The sequence below is a fragment of the Electrona antarctica genome (genome assembly GCF_951216825.1).
Source record: "Electrona antarctica genome assembly, chromosome: 18".
NCBI lineage: Eukaryota > Metazoa > Chordata > Actinopteri > Myctophiformes > Myctophidae > Electrona > Electrona antarctica.
The window spans coordinates 12,577,945-12,605,102 of record NC_136799.1 but is presented as its reverse complement, the minus strand read 5'-3'; the positions used below and the strand labels follow the sequence as shown (position 1 = coordinate 12,605,102).

The 27,158-nt window shown below is 43.4% G+C and overlaps 1 protein-coding gene across 5 annotated transcripts in view; it reads right to left on the bottom strand.

The window, feature by feature from the left end:
• The window catches only part of kif6 (kinesin family member 6), a 111,015-nt gene that overhangs the window by 35,139 nt on the left and 48,718 nt on the right, over positions 1-27,158 (bottom strand). For all 5 annotated transcript variants that reach the window (XR_013792301.1, XM_079528381.1, XM_079528383.1 and 2 more), the window contains 3 exons: positions 19,476-19,670; positions 3,254-3,356; positions 1,834-1,889 (listed from right to left, as the gene is read on the bottom strand). Coding sequence is in view for 4 of the 5 variants with exons in the window: in XM_079528381.1 (XP_079384507.1) it covers positions 1,834-1,889; positions 3,254-3,356; positions 19,476-19,670 (354 nt within the window). In the remaining variant the exon portion in view is untranslated. The remainder of the gene's footprint in view (positions 1-1,833; positions 1,890-3,253; positions 3,357-19,475; positions 19,671-27,158) is intronic.

Sequence of the window (27,158 nt, the reverse complement as noted above, 5' to 3'; positions counted from 1 at the left end):
TTAAAACACCAAAAGGGGTTCCCGCCCAAAATGGGTTAAAAGAAGGATAAATAAAAACAGCATTCCTAAAAAGACTAGCACCGAGAGAATGTTATTTGCTGTTAAGCATAATGATGCCGGCGGTAATGATGACAAATCATGAGTTTTTATGTCCCTCACAGTTTCCCAAAGTGTGTGTGGAGCGATTTCCGGAATGCAGTTTACACCACGCACTGTGGACCATCAACCTCCTGGACGCGTTTTGCACGTACATAGTTCACACGCTCTTGCTCGCAGACATAGTTTACCGTCTCTCACAACGACTCACAGCGAGTGGACACCAGATTATGCACCATGGTTTCCGCTTAAAAGGTATATTCAGTGATTTGACTTAATTCAAATATCACTTATTTTTTCATTTTTTCTGGATAATCCTCCCTACTATAGAGTGTGCTGACCATATAAGGAGTTCCTCCCTGTCCCCAGTGAGCCCCTGGGGTCAAAAAACCCTAGTTTCAGTTTTGGTGGCGGGTGGCAAAGCCTTCATCCAATCAGGATGAGAGGGGCCTTCCTCCAATCATGATCGAGTGGGGGCGGGCCTTGGTGCACATGCTGTTGGCCTGTTAAACTTCCCCCCACTGTAGAGCGTGCATGTGCACATTTGGTTACCGGGGTGGACTGGGTGGTTTTCCAAATCACCCAAATCACTGAATGCTCCTTTAACCCATTAAGACCCGATGCCAGACAGTTTTCTGAAAAAATATATGTTTCTATGTCAGTGGTTCTCAAACTTTTTCATGTCAAGGACCCCTAAAATGATATTTGGCCGCAGACCACCATCTCAAAATATTTTTTTGAACCCCAGAAGCAAAGATTTGAGTTAAAAATGTAAATATATATATAGTATATATTTAAATTTTTATATAGTCAAATATAAATCCCAGATTAAAAACAAAAAGTGAGTGGTGCAACTCCCTGTGGGGGTCCCCGGGGGTCCCCGGAAGTTCCAGACCCACAGGACCACGGCCAGGGTGCCGTCCCGGTTCCGGCAAGCCGCCCCAGGTCCGAAACGGTAGAGAAATGAGAGAGTTACCATGTGGGGGTCTCCGGGGGTCCCCGGGGAGTCCCCGGGGGGTCCCTGGAACATCCAGACCCCCAGGAATGCAGCCATGGGGCCGGGCCGGTTCCGGCGAGCCACCCCACGTCCGAAACGGTTGAGAAATGACAGAGTTACCGTGGGTAACTCTGGGGTTACCCACACGATGGGGGTCCATCTACTGTACCCTCTACTGTACGGTACTGTACTGTCACTGTACTGTACTGTACTGGCACACCCAAAATCATCATATATACAGTTAATATGTGCGTGTGTGTGTGTTTGTGTGTGTGTTCGGTTGCGCACAGGTGGTGAAAAACAACCATGCTGTTTTCGTGCTCAGACCCACCCAGCCACCCACACACATAGCTCCGTAAGGGAGTGGTTGCACCACTCAAAAAATAGCAGATCCACAAGCTCATGGGTAGATCTTGTAGATCTCCTATTTTTGAATAGCCAAAGTATAAAATAAAGTGGTTATAAATAATATAAAATTACACAGCTGCTTTCCCGGTTTTAATGTTCACGTGCGAGAAACTATAAGGACACAATTGGGAATAATATATATTTGTTTTAAACACGGCCATTATTGCAGGTTGCATGCGTTGTTGCAGTGCTCCCAGAGGGAATTAAGAAAATGCAATAAGAATGCTCCTACATTGAGTCCATATGCTGTGGCTCACGCTAGGCGTACAGCAATGAAAGCGAAGCTCAGATTTGTGGTGCTGTGTGTTCGACGGGAAAGCTAGGTGACTTACTGACTCTGGCTCTGGCTTCGTTCACGTGCTCCCCCAGAGCCTTGGCCTCAGCAAACCTGAAAGCATGAACATCAGCCAATGAACATTGATCGGAAAAAGTACTCACATTTGTTTTAGTAAAAGTATCAATACTGCAATATAGAAATAGTAAAAGTCCGGACTTCAAAATGTACTCGAGTAAAAGTACAAAAGTACTTAAAGTAAAAGTACTCATTGCGCAGAATATCCCATTTCACAAGTTCAAAATGTATAAAGCATGTTTTGAAAATAGCCGATCTGTATATAGTATAAATGTATATAGTACTGAAGTGGTTAGTGTGTTTTGTAATAATAATCCAAATCTACAAAATAACTAGTAACTCAGGTTTTCAAGTAATTTGTAGTGGAAATTGGAAACACTCCAGTAAAGTACAAATTCCTCAAAATTATACTAGTTACTTTCCTCCACCAAAAAAAAATAAGAAAAAAAATAAAGAAAATTCATTGACAGATCAAGCTCTTGGAAAAAGCTGACTCCACATGAAAACATATTTTCACGCGTTCTTGTTTTCCCACATAGGCTATTACTGAATTGAATCAGAGCTCGATCAATTTCATTTTTGGAAAGTATGCTTGCATGTTTCCTTGAAAAACGGTTTTCAGATTCAGACGGCTCTATCAGTCTTTATGGTACCTAAATGCAACTCTCACATGAGTTCTTTAACCACTTTCAATCTGACGTCTGCCTTTCAAACATCTTCACCACATTTCAGAAATAGCTCAAATGTCAGCTTATCGATTTTGACTATTTGTCGGACAGTGGCTACTGAAAATGTCAAAACAAACATCTGGGTTTTTTGATGAATTGAACATGGTGGACCCTGTTGTAAACAAGTGTAATGCTTAATTGGGTCGTCCACTCACAGTTAACAGCCTTTGTATTGAGTTTGTGCTTGAAATGTACTGTAATTCTGCAAACTGTTAATAAAATTTTCAATCAATCAAAAAAAGGTGGCTTGGCTGCAACGACTTCACACCGACATTTCAAACCCAAGTAGCGCCTCTGTGAAGGACTGGCAAATCAAATCATGTTATTTCACCTTCTCATTTCATGACTACTGTATATGGTAAGGAACCTATTGCTGCAATAAAAATGCAGTTCCTGACCGAAAAAACTGTTTTAACAGGTGCAATGATGGCAAGAATCCCATTGATCCCTGTCCTTAAAAAGAAATAACTTGTTAACGTCAGCAAGAGTTTGCTTGTTTTAGGAAGTGTTTTAGGGAGCTCTCTCTCTCCCTCTCCCTCTCGTAGCGTCCAACATTTGGCGAAAATATCCGATCTAAAACGCCCGCGGCCCGAGCTTGTAGTTTTCGGCGAAGACATTTGGTGTATGGCGAACACGGGTAGCTAACGAAGTGCCCAATGAATGACCTCTGACCTTTGTTTGAGCACGGCTTTGTTGTCCTCTATGGTCAGACTGTCCTCGTGGTCCCGTCTGAAGACGTGGAAGGCCTCCTGCTTGCCCATGGACAGCTCTGGAGCTGACAGGAAGACAACAGGGGTGGAAAGAGTAAGTACTGCAATGTAGAAATACTCTGTTACAAGTAAAAGTCCGGAATTCAAAGTTTGCTTGAGTAAAAGTACAATAGTGTTGGTAATAAAATGTACCAAAAGCAAAAGTACACAATAGCTGATCACAGTGGATCAGCTATTTTCAAATGGCCGAAATATATACTGAAGTGGTTACTCTATGCTTTGTATTCATCAAAATCTACAACTCTACTCTACTACTTAAGTACAGTACTTGAGTAAATGCACTTAGTTACTTTACAACACTGGAAAATAACAGTGATCATCGCATTAAATCCTCAGCGTTATAGCTGAGGTTGTGGCAGCGGTGGCCGAATGGTTTGCGGAGCGGTCTTGATACCGGAAGGTCGCCAGTTCGTATCCCCGGACCGGCACGTTAAAATGACCACCGCTGAAGTGCCCTTGAGCAAGGCACTGAACCACTACCATGAAATGTTCTATGAGCAGGGCCTGGCAGTAAACAAGTATCTGATGCTTAGTCCAGTTACCCTGGGTAAATATAGTAACTTTGCTTTAACAAATCAGTTATAACTCACTAACTACTATAGACAAGATTACATGCTCGCAATGCTGATACAAAACATTGTATTGGCTTTTGATGATGTTCTCATCGTGGGAATAAAGCCTGATTTGTACTGTAGTTACATGCTGGTGTCTGTCGCGCACCGAAAATAGCAGATCTGCAGATCTTACTTTGCAGACGTTGTACAGTACGTTGCTCTGAGAACTGTGGCATTTTCCCACAACCCAGGCGCTAACCTCCAATCTGGCAGCCAGATGCGCGCTAAAAGAGGCCCAAAGTACAGTTGACCTCCCACCTATCGCTAATTACACAACTTAAGGACCATTACCCAGTCGTTCACAGTTTAGAGAGGACATAAACAGAAATCATAAACAACCTCTTTTGAACAGGTCAGCATTACAAAGCTGGCAGCTTTCCACTAGTGTAAGCGAACTGGATGCTACAGGTGTGTGACGTGTGTCTTCAAACGCAAGCAACTCGTTGGTGCTTCAGTTGTTTACGGTCATAGTTTATTACAGCTAGATGCATTTTCTTCAGACTCAGTCCTCTAATGAAATTATATGCACCACCGCTATGGCCAAGTAAGTCAGCACAAAGTGGCTGGGCTTTGTTTGTCTGTGACGCTCGGATGCGTTTGGAAATACTAAATATAAAAACCACAAAATGAGGTGGAAATAGCAGCACTCCAAATAGTAAAAACAACAAAAAAAGAAAAAGCAAGACAGTTGGCTCACATGCACATTTTATGTTGATGCTACATCAGGAATTTGGAAATGCATTTGATGGCATTTGGAAATGATATTTCTCGTTGTTGCCAAAAGAGAGGAGAATCATCATCATTTGATCTACTACATCTTACTGTAAATGTCACTACTCCCCCCCATGGGTCTTGTTGGCCATTGCTTCTCCTATCAGACGTTGGAACGTTTGGCCTGTTTCCTCTGGTTGAGAGGTTATATTAACACACATAAGGAGCCTAGTTTATGTGCCAGACGGCCTTCTAGCTCCTTCTTCACAGTCCGTGTCTCAGCAGTCAGCACCGTATCGCCTCTGTCCCGAACGCGACTCAGTTATTCTCGTGCCAGTTCCTGTGCACTCCCTGCGCCCGCCTCCCCGTTCTTCTGGCCCCCGCACCCACCTCCAAGCGCGGTGGATAGTCTGCTGCTCGGTGTTGGTATCGCCTTAGGGGGGTAATAATTTACTATTCTGTCCATATTGGGTCGCAACTCGAACGGGGCCGAGTCGGCTCTACAGAACTTCGCAACTTTCGACATGGCAACTCGTGCGCTTTTGCGTGCTCGGTGGTCTCTCTCATGGCTCAAGTTCGGTATAGACGGCGCCCCTCCGTCGTGGTCTAAAACTATACTTTATCGGCAGAAAATCTAGTCCACGGTTGTTGGAAAAATAGTTGCGGCAGCAGGAGGCGAACCCGGGCAGCAGGATCCGTAGTCTAATGATTAGACCATTATGCTAGCAAGTTGGTTGGCTGAATTGTTCCGGAGGCTGTACTAGAAGCGTGAGAATGCTCCGCCCCGCGGGCGCCTAATACTTCTTACTAGTAGTACGGAGGGGGAAGGGGACGGAAACTGGCAGGCGAAGCACTGACTAGCGTCCCAACTGTTACTTGTCGGTATTCAATTTAAAACCATAGCAAAAATAGCAGATCTACAAGCTCAAAGTGCGTCGCTGTGGATCGGCTTCTTGTGTGTGAAGCTGTAAAATCAAGTAGGGCATTCATTTACTATCAAAAAGTTCAAATATGGAGATAGGAGGTTTCTGCCTGACAGTGACATGCTTTCGACGTACTGTAAGCCCTGAAGAGAGAAACCTTGGTAGCAGCTGAGATACCAGACTGTCAGATTCTGTTACAGGTTTGTTACAGGTATGCTTGTGCCTTTCTAGATAGAAAGGACATCTAACCGCGAGTGGGACAGATGCGTCATTTCATCAAAATAAACTAGAAGCCAAGGTGGCAAAAACGTGACTAGGGCTGCAGGATTATGGCCAAAATGATTATAACGATTATTTTGAGTTTAGTGAAAACATTATTATAATTTTTTGACACAAGCATATCACTGCTTTCACATTCCTGAAATGTAGCACAAGCTGTACTGTACATCCCTGCTAATGTAGGTTTGAATCAAAATAAAACTGGTCCTCCGTAATAAAATTCAGAACGTAATAACTTGCTTATAACCACGTCGTTGCAGACAAAAATACTGTCTGTATTCACTCCTGTGTCTTTCACACATTCATTCATCATGTTTTATTCACATAAAACTAGTTGACATATATTTTAAGTGATAGTATTCGTACGACAGTTTCTGTGTGCCGAAAATAGCTGATCTGCAAGCTCACAATGCTACACACATTTTAAATACCGATAATCGGAACCCCAAAATGACGTGAGGTCAATGCCCCACTCAGTCCACACAGCACAGTACGCTGAGGGACAGTGACATACACAACGGACAAGGACATTCTCTGCTGCCCGAGAGCACTTAAAAATCTGATGCGTTCGCTCTGAATAATGACAGTCCAAGTATTTATTTCCAAAAGGGAAACCAAAATTATACCTAGGACTTTGGAATCTCGCTGACAAGCAATTCTTCAAATGTAGCAAAGATGTAGAATTTCTGAGAAATAATCGATGTTGTCAAGTTACCAGGTTCTCTCTCGCTCATCAATCTAGTTCAGTAAAAAAAGAAAAGAAAAAGTATGTCACCTCAAATTGCACATGGAATGGTTTTGTGGGGTTTGCACTGATGCGTGCGATGTTCGCTTGTGCATTTTATCATGTCTTGCATTTAAAATCAGGTATACCGCAAATGCATCTGCTGATCTAATCAACGCTTGTTAAAAGAAAATACGAAAAAACTAAAAGGAGGTAGTAGAATTCTAATGTAACGGAGAGGAAAGCAAACTATTGGGTCTTATGTCCGGTCATTTCCACATTCGAATCAGCATTCTAATGCCCTGGTTCTCAGCATTTAACTCTGACAACTTACGGAAGTTACGGGTCCATTTGGTTCCATCTGTCCACTCTCAGAGTTAAATTAACACTGGGAGATTTTAATTTGAGATTGGGGTACCCAAAGATATACAAAAATAAAATGGTTCCATTTCTATCGTCTCGATGTAACAGATGCTTAATGGTCACACAATTGTGGACCCATGGTGGTCTCCGGATCGGAAATTTCCCAACTGAAAACGCCATGGCGGCTCTCCCGCTGTAAACCATAAAAACATACTCAATAGAAAAGGCCTCAGTGTTGACACAACCCCCGATGTTTGTCACTTCCGTTCTATATGGGAGCGTGGGGGGCGGAGCGTCTGCTTGCAGCGTTTTGTGGCGACACTTCCAATGTGTCATCAACTAATAGGAAAGAAGTGCCGTGGATGACTTGCCAGCCAAGCAGCACTACCAACAACCCCGCTGGACAACATGGCAAATTGACGCATCTGCATGCATTACCTGCAACGCTTCTGACGCAACGCTTGGTGTCACATGTAGCGGAAGAGACGTGATTGTCTGTGCCTTCTCTAGGAACAGTCAGTGACAAGGGACTAGAATACATTGGGAATTAGTACAGCAACAAAAAAAAGTGAAAAATTGTCAAATTAAATACATTAATTGAAATACACTAATGTGAGTCAACAGCATCATTCTGCAGAGTGCACTCTGAATGACATGGAAAACCCATTACTTCCCAATGATTTCCTCGGGAAAAGTTTGATTCTCGGTGACTTGTTAAGAACTCGCAAAGATTCATGAACCCACGCATAAATTAAGAAATATGCGAGAGGAGTATTCATGCGAGAGATTAATCGTAGGACATTCTGGAATTTAGTTGTCTTTATTTTTGGAAAGCGCTGATTGGAACCAGGAGGCATCCCACAGACAGATCATGCAACAGCCAACCTCAACAAATCTGTCTGAGGGCTACTTGAGGGGAAATGCAGTCCATTTGCCTCTCGTAAAAAGCAACATTCCAGGAATATCTGCCTAAAAGAGATATGACATCATACTATGTTGCCCCAACAAAATGTGTGGGGTAATGAGATCACATATGGCTTCGTCCAACTTTCCTAATTCTTCTTTTCCGTGCTTCAAGTGCTGACAAACCACTGAACATTTACAGAAATGGAATGTGTTGTGACTATTGTTGCTGTTTCAACACATTTTTTAGACATGCAATACCATGGGGGCTGAAGTAAAGTATGATTATAGTGTTAAACCTATTTATTATAACAAGTCTTTGCATATGCACGGAACATAAACATGTTCTGATTCATTTCATCCTGACACAACAGGCAAGTCAACATCTTCTGCCGCTTTTTGGCCCATGAACAAATATGATATGTGACTGCCTGACTGGATAAGACACCAGTAACACACAGCACAAACCTCTTGATCACAAGACACCTCAAAAAGTCCTGTTTGTGCACAGTAACTAAAAAATAAAACTATTTCTCAGGCCAAGTATGCAATTAATCCGTGCCGTGCTGCAAGCTGCTATGAACTTGGGGTTCAGTTGGTTCAGCTGCTAAAAAAAACAAATGGTAAATGGTGCATTTATATAGCGCCTTTATCCAAGGCGCTTTACATAGATGTGCATTACATTCACCCATTCACACACACATTCATACACCGATTGTGGTGGAAGCCATGCAAGGTACCAACCAGAACATCGGGAGCAATTTGGGGTTCAGTGTCTTGCCCAAGGACACTTCGACATGTAGACAGGAGGAGCCGGGATTCGAACCGCCGACCCATGGATCATTGGACGACCTGCTCTACCTCCTGAGTCACAGTCGCCACAAAGTCGCCACAAAGACAGAAGAGGCTATTGGAGAACCTGATTTTGGATAGGGACATATAATCTGATGCAGGACAATGTCTATTTTTGAACATGAAAATTCATCTCACATCTTCTCTTCTGGCGGGGGTCCCTGGTACAAAACATTTTCAGACTGGGGGTTTGTGGCCAAATACATGTAGGTATCCTTGGTACGAGCCTTTTTGAGAACGACTGATTTAGAAGGCATCATTTTGTAGAATCGGCCTCAGGTCCAAATGGGTCTAAACAGCACAGGCGAGGACGCCTGATCATACCAAAAGTTCTGTCCCCAAAGCGTCCTCTGACCCCAGAGGTAACTAATATGAACGTGGGTTTCAGTTGGATCACAGAACCCAGCAGGCAGTGCCCGGGCCGGGCCTGCTGGAATCATCATCCTCCCATTACATATGAGCAGGATTTAACGCAAAGATCCAACGCTCTATATGTTCATTCTCAAATCTTCCGACAGCGGAGAGACCACTATTCACTAGATTGACTAGGAGCTCAAAATACGACAGGAACATCATCTCCATGCATTGTAAACCACTGGGGCCCTGCAGGAAGAAGATACAGTCCTACCTTTGGAAAAAAGGACAATAAATTAAGCTGAGGGAGGGGGGGGGGGGGGGGGGGGGGGTTGGGGGGTGGAGGGGAGCACAACGGAGCCTTTGCATGTCAACTTGGAACAGGTTTGAGAGGTCCACGGAACTGCAATTCCGCAAGGAAATCAAAGTCTTCCCACAGAACTCAGCAGAACATTGATCCAGCATGCACCGGCGGTCATTAGATATACACAGAAAGACTTATCAAGCTTAACTTCCTAGATCTGTTCTGCAGTGGCCAACCAAAAGAAGAATGCTCCATTCGGATTTGGAAAATTGTGTTTTGGCATGTGGTTATAAATGGAGTGATAACACACAGAAAGCTACCACAGATACAATGCTATCACATTTTTCCTAGCACTAGGGATGTATACCTTCCCAAAAATCACTATGAGACTTATTCAGCCCTTTGGTACAGATGACCCCAGATTTGGGGTCCTGGCTCACGGACTAATGTATGGTGGAAAGAAAAACGTCCACTATACCGTTCTTTAAAAAAGAAACTGGAACACAGGTTCAGCTCGAATGGTTTCCATGGAAAGGTCATCGTCGTTACATTTATAGTTAAGAGCAGCAATTATCCTCGCTGTAATCATGGGGAGCCTGTTGGCCAGTAGACCAGAGTACTCCGATTAAAATGTGAATTAAAACCTAAACATCCAGCGACCCACTGGGCACAGGGACAGAATACTAGTACATGTCGATGATGTTGTACATTTGCTTTCAATTAGGGCCCAGTTGCAGAACAATGACTGAATGTCCCCGTACGTTGGTCGCCAACGTGCAGAGGGTTTATGGAAAATTATTTGAAATATTGATATTTTGTCATTTAATTGTACTAGGCTTCAGTTAGCTTACAGACACATTAATGTCAATAAAACGAGAACTCCAACACACTTCAGCCAAGTTGTGAGTAGAAGGGCTCATTGTTCAGCGGTAGGACAATATGAAAATAAAGTTGCCTGTGTACTTCAAAATAGACTAACCAAATGAATTACTGGAGCACTCAACTGGGTCTCTGCATGTTTGTTTTTTGTCTGTTTCCAAGAGGTGTCCGAAGTTTTGACCAGCCTCTTCCTCACAGTCAATTAAACAGGGGTTTATTTTTGTATTTGTGTACTCTATTTTGAAGTGCAGCAGGTAACAACCCTGTGTTAGCACCACCCGGAAGAGCATGTGTATTTCTGTCTGTGGGGTAAAAATATGGAATGGCTTGACCGAGGATGTGAAACACAGCAGACACATCTCTCGATTCAAGATACTATTCAAGCATATCCTTTTGGCTAAATACAGTATATCATAAGATAATTTGTATATAACATATTTAACCTATGAGGATGAGGATGATGATGATGATGATGATGATGATTATGGTAATTAATTTATAGGGATCCTGGTGGATCTCTATGGTGACACGGGGGTGGGTGGGGTATGGTGTTGGACGTTGGTTCTCGTCAATTGGTTGTGAATCTTCTTGACGGTGGTGTTAAATTGTTTGGATTGTTTATTGTAATTCCTTCAATTGCTGTAACCACGTGAGGATTTTTTATTTTGATGTTCGTAGGATAGGCATTTATAAGCTTTTAGCTTCAGCCTATTCCTTTTGACCACCTCCAGTTCCTTTTGGTTATGTACTGTAACCGTGTGTTAACAAATAAGCTGTTTTGTTACTGTGAAGATGATCAAATAAACTAAACTAAACTAACTTTCTTTTCACATTACTGACAATGTGAGCAGAAGCACCAGAGTGTGAACTTCTCTGCAGAGTCTACAGTATGCCTTCTTTAAAGCTTTTCTGCTGCAAAAGTGCAGTGCATCTCTGGGCCTCTACTGTATCTTCTACTGCACTGACTCTCAAGCCTTTTAATTTCAAGGTCCCCCTCTTTGATAAGCCTTAGACCCTAATGCAATTTGAGGGAAATTTTGCATGCACGTTCCCACTATAGGCCGAAGTAGAAATGCCACTTGAACATTTTCACATCAGCGTCATGAGGGCGCTATAACTGGCCCATTTGTGTTTTTACCTATGACTACACCGATCTGTGTAAGACTTTGTATGCACACTCCTTAGAGGCCAAGGAAAAACCATTGACCTGCATTTTTCACATCTGCTCTTTATAGCGCCACCAGGAGGCCGACTTAAACACATTTTTGGATATTACTCCTTCAGATTTTTATCTCACGCAAATCGGTACACATGATCTCTATAGTCATATGATCAAAACGTTTGATTTCTCATATTCCATCCTGCTTGGCTAAGATTGGCTTCCAAATTCTGATTGCGGTGAAACTGTGCATGCATATATTCCCATTAGGCTGAGGAAGAAATGCCACTTGACATTTTTCCAAAAATGATCCTATCCTGCTGGAGACCTGTGCCCCGAGGAGCACTTTTTCTAGTTGTAACTCAGAGTTACCAACGCTCAGAGTTATAGACCCTTAAGGGTCCATTTGGACTGGTGGTTCCTGAACCAGACGGTGAAAAACGATTGTCTACTGTATTTTCTCCCTGAGTTAACGGATGCTCTTGGAAGTGTGTTTCACTCACAGCGTTGCTTGTTGTAATGCAGAGCGCAAAGGGAGTGAGACGTCTCGTGGAGTGTGAGAAAGGTGGATGAACATTCCAGAGAGGACGTGTAACCAGCAGCAAGTGACTCTGGGAGTTCATAAAACGGGCTAAACTCACACAAAGCATTCTCTCTCCCCCTGCAGAAATTATGTTGACTAATGAACCAGCATTGTTTGTGTGAAGTGTAAACATAGCCTTTTTGTTATGTTGTCATTTAAAAGTCACTGTTTAGCTGTGACATCATGTTTTCAACAATCAGCTGTTAAGTATATTTCAGTCAGATAACTCACACAAACAGATGTAGAGAAAAGTGTGCGTTTGTTTTTTACGTCCTGAGAGAGTCCTCCTGTCCAGGACAGGCTTCAGACGCGCCACCCCAGGAGACTCAGATCTGAAGCCATTTTGCCTTGAAAACATTATTTATAAAAATCTAAAGTGTGAATATTTTATTTGATCTAGACATTCAGGTTCTGCTACACATTACTCCCTGCTAGCAGACAACCATTGACTGTACAAGCAAGGAGATATAATACAAAACTCTGATGCTGGCATTCAAAGCAACCAAAGGCATGGCCCCCCCATATCTCACAAGTATGATCGTACCCTTGGAGGTACCTTCACTAACTGCAGCCTCACTCCCAATCTTCCGCCGTAGTCTGAAAACCCACCTCTTCAGACTCCACCATGGCCCGTAGCACTTGCCCTAGCCCCTTAGATAGCACATTATGTAGACTTAGATAGTATTTTAAACAGACTTATAGCTTGTTACGTAGACAGCTCTAGAATTGCACTTTATGTAGTCATAGCACTTTATAGTACACATGTATAATATATTATATAGTATAGTATGTATAGTTTACATAGATACTCCACTGTTACGTTCTTAGTTCTTGGATAAAGCGTCTGCTAGATGCCTAAATTGTAATACATCTATAACAATAGGTGAGCTAAAATAGACCGCCAATTGTTCAGCTGCTTGACACAATACGTCCACATAGTGCTGTGCATGCGTGTAAACCTCTGGAGTGTCTGCCTGAACTAGCTGGCAGGCTACACATCATTTCTATCACTTAATATGCAGTGTGTGGGCCTGGGCCATGGCTCAGTGGTCCACCTTGGCTGGTAATCCAGTCTGGCAGTGTGCCGCGGGTTCGACTCCCGATCCCGACGGCCTTTACTGCATGTCTTCCCCCCATCTCTCTCCCCATTTCCTGTCAGCCTACTGTCTGTCCCTCCATAAAAAATATAAAATAAAGGCGAAAGCCACAAAAAAAAAAAACATTTAAAAAAAAATGCAGTGTGTGGGGTCTATTGAAAATGTAATGATTGACTAAGACGTTCCAGTCATAAAACGTATTCCTGGAATTGGATGAAACTCCTCGAGGAAACCCCATTCGTTGCTTAGCGTGCTAATAAACCAAAGCTCCAAAGTAAATCTTTATGATTGATTAATGCTGAAGAGCTTGTAGATCTGCTATTTTCATTTTAATTTCATTTTAAATAATGGCTAAAGTGGTAAATTCATAATGTACTTTTCCCCTCCTATCCCAGTAACTGGTGAGTATATCTGCTCAAACTAGTCAAAGAATATGAAAACGTTTGCAGTCTTGACTCAAAGCAACCAGTGGACCAGGTGCGAGAAGCCAGCGTAACAGAAAAGCCCTTTATTAAAGGCATTTATTTACGTAGTGAGAAATGTGTGTCACCGTGACAACGTGAGCCAAAGATATATTTTGGCACAGCACTATTTCCATGTTTCCATGTTGGCTTTAACCCATTTAGGCCTGACCTCGAAATTTAAAAGATTTCTTCTAAATCCTCCAGTTTTCTGAAATAAATATTTTCACGATTTTTCAAAAATAGCAGACCTACAAGCTCGTAGCGCGCCACTCGGTGGCGCGCTATGAGCTTGTAGATCTGCTATTTTTCAATAGCTAAATTATAACATAATGTTTAAAACACCAAAAGGGGGCCTGGGCCATGGCTCAGTAGTCCAGGCACCTTGGCTGGTAATCCAGTCTGGCAGTGTGCCGCGGGTTCGACTCCCGATCCCGACGGCCTTTACTGCATGTCTTCCCCCCATCTCTCTCCCCATTTCCTGTCAGCCTACTGTCTGTCCCTCCATAAAAAATATAAAATAAAGGCAAAAGCCACAAAAAAAAGCATAAAAAAAAATAAAAAAAATAAACACCAAAAGGGGTTCCCGCCCAAAATGGGATAATAGGCAACTAGCCACCATTAGTGGTAGCCAATGGAAATGACAAAATGAGGCTGATTGAAGACACAGAGTGCAATCAATCAACCCATTAGACACGCTGTGGCCAAAAGGCCCACATGGAAATACATATGCTACCCATACAGCAATACACATAGCTGACCATACATTTGGAATAAACCCAACATCGTCATATGATCTATACCAAGAACAAAGTGGATTGGCCTGTAGAAGAATATCGTTGCTGTTAGGTAGAAACCTCTTAACTCTCTTAACTCCTATTTCGTAATTAACGCCTATGAAACCTATACAAACATGATTGGCAGTCCACGCCATGTTTTTTTTGTGGCTTTCGCCTTTATTTTATATTTTTTTATGGAGGGACAGACAGTAGGCTGACAGGAAATGGGGCGAGAGATGGGGGGATGACATGCAGTAAAGGCCGTCGGGATCGGGAGTCGAACCTGCGGCACACTGCCAGACTGGATTACCAGCCAAGGTGCCTGGACCGCTGAGCCACGGCCCAGGCCTGTCCACGCCATGTTACCACCAATATCACATTCAAGGTCAGGGCCTTATATTCCCATACACCAGGTAAACAGTTTTCCATTCACAAACAGTAGGCCACAACGCGTACATATCAATCTACTGTATCACTCAACGTGCAAGGGATCAGGTCTGAAAATGTCATTTGAAGGGGGAGTTGTTGCCTTATGTGCGTCCTGGCCAAAGGCAACCTTGTGCTGCTTTATTGTTTTGGTTTCTCAAAAAACACTCAAGCAGCGAGTTACACTGAAGCCAAAGGAAGAGGCTGCAGTGGTTACAATGACTCATTTTAATGTGTTGGACAGCATTGATATATATGCGTCCCCTCCTTTGATTACAAACCATTTGGAGTATTATCATAAGGTTTTCAATTTTTGTACATCACAGGGTCCAAGAAAGCTATGCGGCGCATGAATTTCAAGTGAAAGATTGCGCTCGTCTGCAGACCAGCTTGTTTAGTTTATGGTCATTTTCATACAGGCTTTATATGTTTTGATGATGATGGGGCAAGTCCAGTTGCTCATGGCTGCCTACTGTAAACATGCGGTAACCATAGAACACACAGAGGAACTAGCTTTTAAAGATCGTATATTGCAGTCCTGACATAAACCCAGTGAGGATGTAAGCATTGCCAAAGTTTTGGCTACAACACTACAGTATATAGCATTTATAATTTAAAACCCATTGCCTTTTTTTTTCATGCTAAATCCCTTTTTTGGGGAAAACTCCTAAATGAGCCTTTACCTGCCAAGAAGGCATCTGTGTATACATGCAACAAGCCAACTGTATCAAATAGTCCTCAATCCTCCCCATCCATCTGGCGTTCCGTTGAACTCAACCTGAGGAACAATGTAGTTGTCTGGATGCTGTGGCGTGTGCGCTTGCAGTGCAGGGGATGCAGAAAAAAAGGTCAACCAGATGGAGATGGATTCCGAAGGGGTCGTCATGTCAAACGAACAGAGAGAGAAGTAATGAACGAGGGGCGCACGGGGAAAGGCAAGCAGCGATCTCTCTCTCTCTCTCTCTCGAAACTTGTTCCACATTAGATCACATGCCAGTCCGAGAGGACTGATGTGGAAGACGTGTCATTTATCAATGTTTATTCTATAAACCGTTGCTTCACACACCATCCATCACGGCACCGCTCACTGTCCCCGTTGCGAGTGATAGATTCCATCCCTAATTTGGTCTGGTCTAAGTCCAAGCATGTGTTTGTTTTTTAATAGGCTCTTCTTTCAGAGAACCCTGTTTGCAATTACCCCCGTGCGTGGCCTTTTTCACCGCACCGGGCATCATTAGCCAAAAATGTCGACGAGAGGATGAGGGAGTTGTGGTTTTACTGAAGACAGGAGCGCGAGCTTCGGTTTTGATGAGTCGCTGGCTCATGCCCCTTCTTACCCGACGGCTATGATCGCGCTCATTACGGGGACTCAGGTTTATCATCGCACTTAAGTCTCCACTTAACCAAAAAACACAGGAGGAAGCCAAAGAAATGCTTTGCCTCCGGCCAGGGAGGATGTCTGACTCCAAGAGAATCATGATGGACTTGACTTTATCCACTTCTAATTCTCTGCGTCTGCATCCTTTTGGCCTTTAAACCCTGTATACTTGGTTGACAGGGAGTTCCTCAGGGTTGTAGTCTCTATACTAGTATCTTTTCGGTTTTCGCTCTACATTAAATATCCATCTCTTTTCGTCACAACAGTGCGGTACAGCCACTGCAATACCGCCCTTGCCGCTCCGATTCTCCGGCTGATCTCCTTCTCCATCCTCCCCTCACTCGTGAACAAGACTTCCCTACCCGGACTGCACAATCTACCGGTTTCCTGCTGAGAACCATGGCCTCAAATTTGGAGCTGCTGATCCTCATTAAATATCTTCGCTTAAAATAGCCAATCTACAAGCTCAAATGTATCTCATTGTGACACGTTGCGAGCTTGTAGATCTTCTATTGGTGTAAGTGGTTAAAGCAAGTTATTGTCTTCTCAGGATTATGGTTTGTAGTGACAGTAATCACTTTTGGTGCAACTTAAGACACATCATCGGTAATGTATGCTTCAATGGGATGTTTCGGGTCTCGCAACATTGAACACCCTCGATCCTGCTTCTCACCAGGTACTGGACCAGTGCGTTGCACCACCTGCTACCCGTAAACATTTAATTTGGCCTGGTGTAAAATCTCTTCATTACACGGCTTGGTTGATTGCTCGATTCTGGTCAATCACATCATTCTGCGGCCTCTTGTTTCTCAATAGCAGACCGCTGCTATTGAATAACAGACTGTTCACAAAAAACAGCTCATTAGCAACACCATTGGCAGGCTGGCAGATGTAGAATGTAATAGCCAGAAACAGCAGAAACAATGCTTTCTTAAATTAATTAAAATATCTTTTGTGGTTATACCTTATGTCAAATTATCGATTTCTTTCAGCCATACACGGCAGTGTGCTTTGTATGGAAAATGGATGGAAATGGATGCCCCACCCAGTTATTATGTCCGTCACTGTGTCGCTTTTATGCCCATATATCGAGTTATTTGTCAGGCATGCCCAAATATGGAGGCTATGCCGATGTCAGAACATCATTGTGATGTCCATTATGGAGATCTATAGGGTGATCAGGTGTGATCAATTGGCAAATTAGGGCCCTGTCCAGAGCCTGGGCAGAGGCTTTTGTTCCGGTGTATCCCACCGACTTAAGGCCGGGCAGGGTGTTGAACACGTGTGTAAAATGTGTGTAAAATTTGAAGTCGGTGGGGCGAACGGTTCTTGAGTTACGTGGATTACAGACGTACACACAGACGTGGTGCATATATAGATATAAGATGTGCTACAGTATGTATCACAGGGATGACATTATGACTCGCCTTCTAACACAGTGCCTCGTCAACAACAATACAGAGAAATGGGGGGTATTGTACAATGATCAATTGTAACGTTGCGTCGTCATTGGACATTTCCAGGTGACCGGAGGGAATGCTCGGCAGTAACAGGCCTTAGTGCTTCCTGTTCTCAGAAGGAATGTCAAAGTCACTTCCCAAGCAATCCAGTGAGTAATCTTCAAGATAACTTGTTTGGGATCAAAGTTGTGAGCGGACGGACAGACGGACAGACGGACGGCCGGACGGACGGACGGACGGACAGACCATACGTATGCTGCTAGCTACTTTTCTCAGATGTCTTGGGTCCCAAAGCACATCTGAAAAGTGACTCTAAAGTTTGCATTGCAATAGTCTTGGCCCTTGGCCTTTAGCTCATGTTCCACTAACTATTATGGGCTTTGAACTCCTCAGCTGCTAATCAGCAACAAATTACAGGTTTAATATACTGCCTGGTGTTGCTGTGCTGACGTGAGTATATGAAGCCACTTCAGTGACCTCTAAAAAAAGGATACTCCTGAATGGATACGAGCCCACTGATGACATCTGTTAGAAATAGGTCAGCCCTGGCAAAAGAAATTGTGGAGCCTCTAGCTGGCATGCCGAGGTCCTCGCTATGCAGCAAAATCCCCAAGTCAGGGATTTGTAATGCATTTAAAAATGTCTCCAAAGACAACCTCAACAGGCACGTCCAAAATAGGCATGACCACAAGCAAAGCGCGGCCGACATTCCAAAGGAGAGAGATCACCCCTCCCCCCTCCTCTGCTGCGCGCCCGTCCTATAGCCCCCAAATTTATTTCCTATTCATTTCCTCTCCCACCTCTCACGGGGGTGTCTCAGAGAATGGAGTTCACGTTCCGTGAAACAGTGAAAATGTCATCTGCGTTAATAGTTTGTTTTGATCCTGGAGGCCCGGTTTTTACAAGTGTAAACTGAACGCCACGGCCACTCTGGAAAGGTCGAAAGGAGCACCACTATGCAATGAGTGGCAATCTAATCCCAGTCTAATGCTTGATTTACACTCTGCTGTACGGCGGTGTCGCTCACAAAAAATAGTTAATCTACAAGCTCTCGCAAAACAAGAACAGTTTCCTATGAATACAATGTAATTCTGTCCAATCTGTGTATACAATGCACTGTATACAATTGGGGTGGTAGTATTTTCTTCTCTGCTGCTCTTCTATTGAGACATTTAGACGCGTCAAAGGCCATGTCTCACCTAACCTGAGTTTGACACACAGCAGCACAGCTGGCGCTAAGGGTCTGAAAAGGGTCAATCCTCCCCAAGACCTTTTACTGCATTCTATCTTGCCATGTTATTATCAGTCTATGCACACTCTCCAGTGAGTCTACAGTGTGTGGTTCTCAAAATAAATGGGGAAGGGGGTACGTAATATTTGTTTGACGGTTACAGTAGATACTGTGATGCTGTGATGAATCAAACTTGCACTTTGTCAGCGGAATAATTCCCACACACACACTCAGCCACATCGGGATCGCCACATCCACAGCAACAGTTTAAGCTCACAATGGATAGTTGCGCATCTCGGTGATGACAGGAGATTTCGTTAGTGCCTGTGTGGAGCTATTGCGGAAGGATAGTTATTGGCAGTGAGACAGTTTACCGCCCTCAAACTATAGAGGCCCGAGGTTGTATTTGGGAACTCTGAAACAATATTTGCTTGTCTCTTAAAATGGATACCAAAGGCTCCTGAGAGGCAATTAAATCAAATTACACAGCGTCTCTGTCCGGTTGGAAACCTCATATGGGCAAAACTGTTACTTTTCAGGATTCAAATTCAATAGTAGCAGCTCTACACACGCTGTAGTGTAATCAAGTAGGGCGTTCATTTACAATAAAACAAAAATATGGAGATAAGAGCCAACCTACATACCTCTTCTCCTGTACAGTGTAGCCGGCCTCCCATGGCCAGTAGAGAGGCTGCCGGTGCTTCCAGCCTCAGGCAGTGACACTACAGACAGTGCAGAGGCAGAGGGCACACTGTGGCCGTTGTTGGCAACGTTCTCTAGCTGAGCAGCGGCGTCCTGGGCTCTCTTCTTCTCCCTCTTCAGCATGCCAACTAGGATACCTGCAAGACTTTAGCTTAAGGACAAACAGCTGTTTCTATGGCCTTCCAATGTGAAGTGCAAGGGCCGCTCTTATCATACATCACATGCCATGCTCAGCCACTCAAATCAACACAAATGTCATTCCGGCCAATCACTTTTGGCGCCTTCACATTTATCCTCAATATGTTTGAGCTTTGCTCAGCCAATCAAATCATCGTGTTTGTGTTCACACAAACAGACAAAGCTGGGCATAGGAGGGGCTAGTGCCCCTCAAAAACACACCGGTATGAATTGAGGGGCGCTCTTATCATCACGCATCATCATGCATCATCTCATACTGGCCAATCAGAATGCCTGTTGCCACAAATTCAAATTTACATCATATTTGGTGGACATTTGACCAAATTTCTCCTTTTATTGTCAATGGCAAATATTGAGACATGTGGGATCAAAAGCTGTATGTGAGGACGGGGTGCCCGCCGCCCACTGTGGCGCTAACAACGCGTTGTGAGCTTGTAGTTCGGCTATTTTCTCTCTCTCTCTCTCTCTCTCTCTCTCTCTCTCTCTCTCTCTCTCTCTCTCTCTCTCTCTCTCTCTCTCTCTCTCTCTCTCTCTCTCTCTTCTCCTCTCCTCTCCTCTCTCTCTCTCCTCTCTCTCTCTCTCTCTCTCTCTCCTCTCTCTCTCTCTCCTCTCTCTCTCTCTCTCTCTCATATATATATATATATATATACACACACACATATATATAAATAATTTTGTTTTCGGTTATCCGCTATGTGCGACAGTGTAGGTATGTGACCTTACAGGCCCAGGGAGATGTCATGGTCTGGGATGAATCAGCCTGCAGACAGCCTGCCAAGATTCCACACAATCTTCTCCTGCTCATGAGCTTGTGTGTGTGTGTGTGTGTGTGTGTGTGTGTGTGTGTGTGTGTGTGTGTGTGCGAGAGAGAGAGCGTAAAATCCTCAGTGTTTTTCTAAAACCTAGCGTATACAGATGGGAATACGGTCGTTCGACCTCAAATCTCCCAAATCTCGCAATCCAGGACTGACACTGCAGCCCTGGGTACAGTGGGTAGGCATCCTGACCTGGCGGAGATCTGCGCACTTGGACTATAGGTACGAAAAAGTTTGGGAACCATTGCTCTCGTCTAGTTTACTGGATGGCTCACACTGCAGGAGGAGACACAAAGGTTCTCATTCACAGTTCACACCAATGCCATGACACATTTCACTGCTCCACACACCTTGTCCCTGTGCATTAGGACAATAGGCCTATAATGGTTTCCTTCTCTGCACGTCGTGCCCTTCCAACTTCCAAACTGCTAGTCTGGCTTCAATCAACCACTTTCAGGCTGGATTCACTGATTATTTAGTACACAGTAAAAATCCTCAGTTAAGTGTGTGAATGGATATATTAACACAGATTTGATTCGACTGTGTACTGATCATTAATCGGTCCATTTCAAGACAGCTCTGGTTGTCGTCGGAAACTCTTACGGGGGGACATGGCAGGCAGGAACACACAGTTCCGTCCTGTTGTGAAGGCGGGAAGGGAATTTATAGATATATAGACCCTTTGTTTGCATAATCGTTGCTGTCGGGGCAGAAACCTCCTACAACCTTTTGTGCTGTTTTTTTTTATAAATGAATGCCTTACTTCATCATACTACACACAAAAGTATTGAAAAAACACAGTGCAAAGCATCGTGTTTTGAGCTTGTCCATCTGCTTTGTTTGAATTTGAACAGTTTTGGACACGACAGAGTCAGAGACAATGTTCTGAGTGAAGCCAGGGAATCTAATTCATGTTTCTCTCAGTGGATTGGAAGCGGACCACAGTGTCACCAATAACACAAAAAACGCAATAACATTCTCCAGTTGCAGTTTCCAACCGTACCATATAGTCTTTGCAAAATATGACAATAACCTTACAACCGTCACAGTTAATGACCTTTGTGTGCCTTGCCAAGGCTGAAAAACAGGTAAAGACTGTCGCCGTTTTCCTGCTGGGTCCAATGTTATTGGTTCGTAGGCTTTTGTTCAGCAGGGTTAATTTTCATTTAATTTTCCACTTTGTACTGATAGTGTTTACACTAGTACCAATGGCTTCTAGTCTGTTGTGATATTTCCCTGGAGGTGGTATGCCGGGCTGTGTGGCTGCGGCGACATGCCATGTTCTCAGAATGCTGTGGTCTCCGCGCTCAGCACATGACGTCTGGTGAGTCTCTCCTTTTCATCTTTCTTGTCACCCTCCATTATGCTGCTGAGCCAACAAGGCAGACAGTCCAATGAGCGTAAACAAAGTCTAATTCTTTATCCTTACTGGCAAAACAACAACTACAAAAACATTAAAAAACTGTAAAAAGGACCCAAAGTTATTTCCAATTCTCCATTGTAACATCATCAACGTGTAGTGTCATAATCAGTCTTTTCCTGTTGGCAAACAGACAGGACAGTTGATGGACATGCCGGGTTAGGCACCTTGTGGGGCTACAACCACCAAGTAGTCCACTTGCCAGAATATGAACCCTGGCATTTTGAGTACCCTAACGTTTATGTTAGAAATGTTGAGTATGGTCCCCGGCAAACTGCAGGATGCTAACTTGCACATGTTGAGCAATTTTCATAATTGGCATAATACAGTATGTGACCATACCATTAACAACCCATTGTATAGGGGGAAAAAAATGCAAAATTTCATCATGCTTTAAGTAGCATGTGATGTCAAACTAAGGGGTTTTCATGATGCATGATGCACGAAAAACAATCCTTGGGCTAAAAACGGCCATAGCCGTCATCACAAATGTGATGAGGTCAGCACATTTAGGCATATGGTGGTTGTGCCGATTTTGTTACAACCACAAATTATTGCAATATATCGTTGCTGTCGGGCAGAAACCTATCGCCATATACCTTTTTTTTCCCATCGTACTTCACACAAAAGCATCAAAAGTAGCAGTACTGTACAAGCTCGAAACAAGGCACAAAGTAACGTGTTTTGATCTTGTAGTAACAGTTTTGGACATATGTTTCCACCCAATAGAGACGATATACAAAACGTTATGATTTTTCAGTAAGACGACCTGAGGGCGAGAAGCGACCTTGTCGCGTGCACGCATCCGCCTGGGTGACGGCAGACCGCTGGGCGAGCGCTGGCGCTTTGGCATGGGGGGTCAGATCAAGATATGGAATGAATTCTGTACTGGTCATACAGTATATGGAGCGTGTCTTGAGTGTACAAGGTTTGATGAGGTCAGATCAACATTTGGACGGGGGCAGTGTCATGAGTGTACAGGGTTCCTCAGGCCCAGACAGAGTTGGGCAAGACAGCTTTTTCTGTCAATGGCCCAACTTCGTGGAATGAACTCCAAAACTCTTTAAAACTGAGCTCCCTGCCATCCTTCGGTCAGTTCAAAGGAATGCTCCAGAACATTTTTCACCATGATTGCTCCTGCTTCAATTGATCTATTTTACTGATGGTTGTTCTGTATAAAGTTCCTTTGTAATTTATCCTGATTTATTTATGTTGTTTGATGTATTGTTTTTTGACTGTATTTTGTGTATTGTAAACCTCGGCTACATTGAAAACTGTATTCAACTGTATTCCGAGTATAAATAAAGGTGATGATGATGAGGGCCCAGGTAGGGCCGGCCTTCCTTTTCGGGCCTGTTGAGAACTCTAGTTATCGCCGGCTGCCGGGCACAGCTGCACTAATAACTTTGGGGCTGAGTCACTGACAGGTTTTGCAGGTTTTCAAAGTAATATGCGACCTACAGTCGCAATGACTACTTTCTACACCCTAAAAATATTTATGTATTTATTGTAACCATTTTCAACCTAACATCGCTATTCTGGCCATGACATAACCCTAACCCTATAGGTGACAAATTTAAATGTAAATGTTTTTCTTTTATTATTAGTTTGCTATGAATACAATAACTTGAATCGATTTACGTAGGGCCAAAAAACCAACACAAATCAACAAACTACATATGCCAAAAGCCTGTATGAAAAGTGTCACCTTCGCTGCGGACTTGCAGGTGTAGGCCTATGCCTTGACATTTTGACTTGCCCACTGGTGTGCCCGAGTTTGAAAACCACTCATCTATGTCACTGAAATACTGTAGATGACAGAAGTGCTTTAGCAATGCCAATGAATAGAAGATGGAGATGACAAATAAGCAGTCTCTTAGGCTGAAAAAGGTTTTCCAAAATGCTTGCAAATTTGTAATCATTAATCCATCATGTTTCACGTGAAGGAATAAGCATTTTACCACAGCTGGCTGGGATTTAGCGCACCTCAAGTTCATCAGTCAAACTGTGGCATTGTTGAATTTATAAAAACATTCCTATTGAGCAGCCAGCACGCCAGAAATGTCTTATCCAAGAAAGACAAACTGTGCAGTATCAGCCATTCCTGGCACTACCGCTTAATGCTTGTCCCGACGTAGCTTATCACGAGAGTCTCAGTAGTAACTGTAATTCACAATATTTGAAATCATTGTTTTAACGACATGAACCCTAGTGTCCCTATTCTGGCCTGGGCAAACATTTGGCGAAAAATATTTGTGGAATTGGAAAAAAGAAGCGGACCAAGTAGGCTAAAGACCCCAAGGGAACCCCAGTCAATTAAGTGCGTATATAAGAAGTGGTTAACCCTGTCCTATTTTTCTTATTGTTGCTGTCGGGCAGTTTACCTCTTATCCCCATATTCTAACTTTTGGTGTTTTTATGATAAATAAAGTAGGGGCCCTACTTGATCATACTACAGCATCAGACAAAAGCATCAAAAGTAGCAGATCCCCAAGCTAGAAACGTGGCGCAAAGTGGTGTGTTTTGAGTTGGTAGATCTGCTACTTTTTATACTTTTTATTACTTATTTGAATCCTGAAAAGTCATACGAGGTTTCCACCTGACAGAGGAGTGGGGGGTTTGAAATAGGTCAAGGCGTGGGAACAACATGACACTGGAGGAGTATTGTTGCAGAATGCTTCTGTAGATTAAATAAATGTGTGAGCGTGTGTGTGTGTGTGTGTGTGTGTGTGCGTGTGTGTGTGCAGACGATTTTATGCACTCCAATATTCATACTGAGAGGTTAATTACAGCCAAGGAGTTCGCATGACGCACTTCAAAGCAAAAGATATTATTTGAAGATGAATCACGCGTGTAGCGACTGTAGCCTCTTCACACGGGTGTCTGTGCCTCTCCTAAATCACTAACTTTGCATTCCAAAACAATTATTTTAACCTATTAAGACCTGACAAATGTCAGTTTTATGAAAAACGTATGTTGCTATATCAGTGGTTCTCAAACCTTTTCATAGCAAGGACTCCCAAAACTATATACTGTATATTTGGCTGTGGACCACCATCTCACAAAATATGTTGTTCCAGGGACCACCAGAGGCAAGGATTTAAGTTAAATATGTTCACTTAAAAGATTTAAAAAAAAGAATATATATATATATACTTAATGAATAGATAATACTAACAAACGTTTTTCAAATAGATAAAGAGATGATGTACACATTTCACATAATGAAAGTCCAGCATACAGTAATTCATACCCATACAGTTGGAGGCCATCGATATTGTCCTTTTCTTTTTGCTGAGTTTAGCGTGATCTGCGCAAAAGGACAGTTAACCCATTTTGGGCGGGAACCCCTTTTGGTGTTTTAAACATTGTTATAATTTAGCTATTGAAAAATAGCAGATCTACAAGCTCATAGCGCGCCACCGAGTGGCGCGCTACGAGCTTGTAGGTCTGCTATTTTTGAAAAATCATGAAAATATTTATTTCAGAAAACTGGAGGATTTAGAAGGATTTTTTAAAATTTTGAGGTCAGGCCTAAATGGGTCAAATGATAAGGGACAATATCGGTGGCACCCAACTGTACCTCGCACAGTAAAATCATCAGTGGTAATTGGGCTCTGAAAGTGAACAAACAGACAAATGAACACTGATAACTTTACTTTGTGGGGTTAGAATAACCAACGTGTGCCGTCCTTCCAACGTTGCAACTAAATCAATGAATTTGAATTGGATTCACACCAAAGAATCGGCTTACAAGAAAAACATACAAAAGAAAAAATGAGGTTGCCACGGGACGTACTGTATAATGTGGGATGCAATAGGCTAGGTTTCAATTAACGCCTTTTCTGTTGAGCTCGGCTGATCGCTTGCACGCAATTAATTAATTTCCCCTCCCCCCTCATTTCCACTTACACCTATCCAATAAAACAAAGCCTGAGAAACAGCCTCAAAGCCGGGAAGGGAAAGAAATGAAGCACTAGATCAGGGGTTCTCAACCCGTGGGTCGCGACCCCTCGGGGGGTCGCCAAATTATTTTAGGGGGTCCCCAAATTATTTTCAAAAAAAATATATATATATATATTTTCACGATTTTTCAAAAATAGCAGATCTACAAGCGCCGAGTGGCGCGCTACGAGCTTGTAGATCTGCTATTTTTCAATAGCTAAATTATAACAATGCTTAAAACACCAAAAGGGGTTCCCGCCCAAAATGGTTTAAGGTTATTGTAGCAGTCAATTTAGATTGGGGGTCGGGAGGGGGCGGGGCGGGGGTCCCGAGACATTGCCAAAGCATTTCCGGGGCTCCCCGGCCAAAAACGTTGAGAACCCCTGCACTAGATGAATAAATATCTCCACTACAATACAGAATATCTTCTCTGTCGGGTGGAAACCTTGTATGTCCAAAACTGTTGCTTTTCAGGATTCACGTTCAAAAGTAGCAGATCTACAAGATCATAACACGTCGCTTCGTGCCACGTCTCGGGCTTGTGGATCTGCTAGATTTGATGCTTTCGTGTGACACTGCAGTATGACCAAGTATGGCATGAATTCACGAAAAACCACAAAAAGTTAGAATATGGACAGTGACGACGACTACGTGGGGGCTGCGGGGCTCGAGCCCCCTTGATGATTTTAGGGGATTTCTAGTTTTTCTACATTCCTAACACCTCCCCCCGGTCGGCCGGTCTGGGGGCGGGGGGTTGCCGGTCCTCCCTCAGATCACGCTGTGTTTATTACCAAACTGTAAATAAATGACCCAGCGAAAACGGGACCTGGGGGGGGGGGGGGGGGGGGGGGGTTAGCGTGGCGTGCCCCCACGACGATTATAAGAACATTTCGTCCCTGAATATGGAGATAAGAGGTTTCTGCCCGACAGCAACAATATCCACCACCATGACTGTTAACCTAGGGGGGGATATTGTGAGTACAGGAAGAGAACACAGTAGGGCCTGTTTAAGCCGTAGTAATACATTTCAGAACATTATTTAGAGGGAAGGGGAATCGGGAGTAATATAAATGTCTTGATGTGAGAGAGTGCGTATCGAACAATCGCCAGAGCTGCTGAGAGAGGAATCTGGGCGACCGCTGCCAATAACATAAACATGGCGTTGCAAATTACTTGTGCGCCACATCAAACCTGCAAATATGATTCAACGTAGAAGCCAACTCTCATTCTTGGACACAATCAACAGT